At 40.5% G+C, this 4914-nt stretch overlaps 1 protein-coding gene across 4 annotated transcripts in view; it reads left to right on the top strand.

The window, feature by feature from the left end:
* Window positions 1-4308, top strand: part of LOC103129839 (caskin-1-like) — a 60489-nt gene extending 56181 nt beyond the window's left edge. For all 4 annotated transcript variants that reach the window (XM_016665432.1, XM_016665433.1, XM_016665434.1 and 1 more), the window contains 2 exons: window positions 1607-1705; window positions 4049-4308. In XM_016665432.1, coding sequence (XP_016520918.1) covers window positions 1607-1705; window positions 4049-4293 — 344 coding nt within the window. In that variant the 3' untranslated portion in view covers window positions 4294-4308. The remainder of the gene's footprint in view (window positions 1-1606; window positions 1706-4048) is intronic.
* The last annotated feature ends 606 nt before the right edge of the window (window positions 4309-4914 follow it).

Genomic DNA, 4914 nt, shown 5'->3' with positions numbered 1-4914 from the left:
AGAGATGCGACCCTAAGGCCACCGAAATGGATCCCCTTAACACCTCGGCTGCACCTGGAAATTTTGTCCATGAAAGTAATGACAATGTGCAGCCTTGGTGGAGTCCAACTCTCACGGGAAACGAGCCCGACTTACTGCCGACAATGTGGACTAGACTGTGGCACTGGTCATACAGGTACCTATAGCAACCTGTATCATAGGGCCTGGTACCCCACACTTCCGGAGAACCCCCTCCACCCCCCACCCCAGGGCTCCCCGAGGGACATGGTCGAACACCTTCTCCAAGTCCACAAAACACATGTAGACCAGTTGGGCGAACTCCCATGCACCGTCCAGGACTCTGCTGAGGGTGTAGAGCTGGTCCAGTGTTCCACGACCAGGACGAAAACCACACTGCTCTTCCTGAATCCAAGGTTTGACTATCCGACGGACCTCTCCAGGACCCCTGAGAGTAATCCTCTAGGACTCACTTTTAAGGGAGGCTCATAAGCCTTTCTGGCTTAAGAGTGTGACCCCTCTGTAGTTGGAGCACATTCTCTGTTCCCCTTTTTGAATATGGGGACTAACACCCTGGTATGCCAATCCTGGGGAACTGCCCCCGATGTCCATGCAATATTGCAGAGTCAGATCAACCTACCCAACCCTACAACACATTAAGCTTTAAGAAACTCCGGACGAATCCAGTTCTCAAAAACATCCAAAAAGAAACACTCTGGCAGAATGAAAACAGGATTTCAAAGCAATTCCAATAAACTTTTAGCTGATAAATTGATCAGATGATGACCAACTGAAAGATGATGCATCTCTCAGGTCATGTGTCTCCTCTTTGCTGGATTTTTGTTCTGTCAAACATGGCTTTCAATTACCATGTATTTTTTGAGTGTAGGCTTTATTTTTAGGTCAGACATTAGTTATCTGGTCCTTCACTTGTCAATATTATTTGTATGCTAACAGACTGAAATATACTATCATGGTCAGGTGCAAAAGGGAGGATTTATAAATTAGTGAAAAGCAGCCAAAGTTTGAAGACAAACTTTTAAAGACCTCCAGAAACAGATTTGTTTCTCAAAACTACTTAAGCACAATGGAAGAATCTCTGAAACAGGAATAAATTAGGTCCAGCTTAAAACTTTTGCACAGTACTATGTATAATACAATACATTATGAGGCTGTTCTAGGTTCTTAAAAGTACTAGTCATGGTTGGACAAAGCAAATTATTTAATTTAAAACATTTGACTTGCACTGTTCACATTTATGAAGTGTGTTATTATGCAGTATAAGTATAAATTAATTTCACTGTCAGATTATTGGAAATTGTATCACCACTCATGCAGTATTTTTTATAAAAATAATACTTTTTAGTCAAAATTATAAATTATTGAACCAAAACAAGTTATTTCAAACCCCTAAAGCTTTTCTAAAATATTTAGCTTCCAATGAGTAATAATGATTTATAGGTGAGCAGATTTGTAGACAGATATGCATTGCACTCACTGTCTTGGAGAATCCTTTTGTCTTACAAATGATTAGAAGTTGACCTCAGAAATTATTTGATTTCTTCTTCAGTGACAATAAAAATTGTGTGTATATGTGTGTATGTGACAGGTTCCCGGACGGCAGAGCTGAGTCCTCTGGGCTCTCCCACTTTAGGACATCAGAGCAGCACCAGTGAGGACATCTGGGTGTTACGCAAACCAGTGGCAGGTAAACCCCAAACTCTGCCTGTAGGGAAAAATGAAAATTTCTTCAGTTTTGTTCTATATAACCTATAACACCATATAAAAGCTCAAAAGTCTATATAGTTTGCTTGCTAAAGAGCTGGGTTTTTTGCAATCTTTTAAAATTATATTGTTCATCAGTTCCCCAGTCTTACTCAAGCTGTTTTTTGCACTTCAGTTGCATTTTCTTTTTGTGTTTTCTCTCTTTAGCTGCTTTACCTGACTAGATTAGTCGAGTTTTTGCTTAGAAATTAGGAAACTTGACCAGGCCTTATTGTAAGGCCACACCTAGAACACCTGACTCTCTGTCAACAGTTCTCTCAGACAGAGTGGGTTCAAATTCCAGCATGCTATCACGAAAAGGCTGTGTGACGCAAAGGTCGCGTTAACAGAGTATTTTCTGTAATTTACCAGTTGTTTTTTTTAAACGGCGGGAAAATTTAAAGCCCGTCGGTCGGTTATTTTGACAGGTTATAATTAACACCCCTGACTGACTGATGCACACGGGCAGACATTATAGACTTTATGCAACAAGTTAATCCTAGAGGCAACTAAAATCAATCGATAAAAAAATCCTTTCTGAATATCAACTCATGGTCTCTGAACTAAATGCGTCTTTCTGACCAGGAGCTGACAGCATGTTGAAGAGTTATGGACCGGACGCTTTGGAGCGTCTGGTTCAGAAGCGCATTGCAAACCTTTGGTTGAAATGGCGCCTTTAATTCAAGTCTCCATTACAGACCAGAGAAAACTAGAGAGAATGCAACGTTGTTAATCCATTTATAGTCTAAACAGAAGAGCTGGCAGTTTTGTCTTGAGGAAATAAATGACAGTGCAGAAGTTAATCAGACCGTAACATGCGCAGTACGCTGCACAACCAATGTGGGTTCTGCCGCTGCAAATAATTAAACTTAACTCATTCAATAAAAGGAGCCTTCTTTGTTTTCGTTACCCTCCCGCGTCCAGAAGGAGAGTGGCGTTCTGGAGGAGCACGGCAAACGTAACATCTTTCTGTTTCGGAGAAGCGAAACCACGCAAAAAGATCATCGTAAAGGCGCACATCCAGACCACATATAGGGTAAAACTGCGCTAGTTCATCGGTCAACCCTAACCCTTACCTCTGGACTCTGTAACATCAGAGCAGTTAAAGACAGACTTACAGTAAACCAGCACCCACCAGTTTTACCACTTCTTCAACAAATCTGTTCCCAACAGACATTCATTAAAAAAGAAAGGAGTTCAATTGATCCAAACCGATCAATTGAACTCAGCGAGATTTCTCTGCAGATGTGACCAGGAGGAATTTGTGAGGCTGTGTGTTCAGACCACAGCAGGTGAAATGCTGGTAATTTAAGTGGAATCTTTAATTTCATTTATTATAAGTTATTGGAGCCACAGTCAGTGATTTTTGTCACTACGGAGAAAAAGTTAGATGCATTTATCTGCTTTATGTGTGATGGATCTGGATTCACGGTTCTACTAAGTGAAGATTAACCAAACCGCATAAAAATGCTAAATAGCCGATGTTAATATGATTATAATTTGACGGGTAAAAAAAGTACATGACCGATTTTTTTTAAAATGTTGTCGGTCAAGATGACGGAGAACAAAAAAGTCTAGCGCGACCTCTGGTGTGACCATACCCAAATGTTTGACCCTCAACATGCAGTTTAAAGGGAATGCTACAGTTACTGAGACAATGTATGTAAATTTATGATTTTGAAATTTACTATTGCTTCATACCGCCTTTGTGACATAAAGCAATACATGAAGGCATGAAGAATAATTCGAAATAATTTTCATAATTCTAAGTGACTTACGTTTGGTCTGATTTAACTTAAGATAGTGAGAAAAAAATGTGTGTCTATTTGTTGTATGTAAACTTTTGATTTCAGCTGCATGTTCACATAATATACACACCCACTCCTCGAATGGCTCAGCAATGACTACAGATTAATAGCATCTGTTCTCAAGGTGTGCTATCCAAATCTTCTGTCTGTACTGTTGAAGATTAACTCACCTCATTATGACGGATGCTTGGTGTGGCTCTTTGAGGAGGGCCCTTTGAGTAAACTAACTGATACAGCTAACAGTAATTTTACCACTAAGAGGCTCTCAGACAATTATAGTGCATTAAACTTTCAGCCTAAGATGGTCAGGCAGTTGGATCTGGACTTTCTACTGTAGCTCCAGATAATTGACTGGAAATTAGCAAAAAATCAGCTAAAGTCCAAAGGAAATCTTAAAAGACATGCAGTTAATCAAGACCACTTTCAAATGATTGCAATGAAATTTGGCTTGCTGGAAGATATGAAGTTTCTTATTGAAGGAGGAGAGCGCAGTGGCAGTGTGTGCAGCTTGGGCAGCGTTCGGTCCTCCAGCAGCCTGCAAGGATCTGGAAACACCCATGTCCTGACAACGCCGGCCCCCAGTCCTCAGCCGGCCCCTACGCCAGGACTCAACACTCATGGCCTCAACGCTCCAGGGCTGCATGCTCAAGCTGAAGGGGTCAAGGTAAGAGGCCTCCTGAATGTGTTCACATACACAGGTTTTTTACTACATTTCTGCTTTTAAGTTTCACAGAACAACCAGCACGTTGTTTCCTGGAAACAGCAAAACAATTTCAGGAAACTAACACAAATGTGTTTACCATGTTAACCACAGCTAGACTTCCTGTCAGGTTGGTTTTCTGTTGGAGAGAGCTGCATTACCTTTTTTCAACAGTTAAACCAGGTGCATTTTTGGTTTGGGCCTCCACTTTTCTCTTTCACTTTTACTTTAACTTTGATTTTGTGGGTTGCATATGCATCACTCGCATATTAAAGCGACAAAAAGAAGCGACAATAAAAATATGTATGATTTTTTTTTTCCCTTTGTGTAAAAGTTTTGGCACAATTATAAATTTTAATGAGAAAGTTTAAATTAACTAAATAGAGTAGTGTCAGTTATTCTTTGAATATCAATTTGCAAGTATTGTCACCAATCCTTAGGCCTGGCTTTTAGATCGGGCATTCTAACTTCTGAATAAAATTTGATCCATTCCACTGCAGCTTTGGCCAAATCTTTGGGGCTGTTGTCCTGCTGGAAGGTGAAATTTTATCCCCGTCTAAAGTTCTTGGAGTGTCTGGAAGGTTTTCTTCCTGTATTTGGCTCCAAAAATGTTCCCATCAACTCTGACTAGCCTCCCTATCCCGT

This window comes from Poecilia formosa, unplaced genomic scaffold, assembly GCF_000485575.1.
Source record: "Poecilia formosa unplaced genomic scaffold, Poecilia_formosa-5.1.2 Scaffold583, whole genome shotgun sequence".
NCBI lineage: Eukaryota > Metazoa > Chordata > Actinopteri > Cyprinodontiformes > Poeciliidae > Poecilia > Poecilia formosa.
Note: the sequence above shows the minus strand (reverse complement) of the source record. Positions and strands in the feature narration are given on the sequence as shown.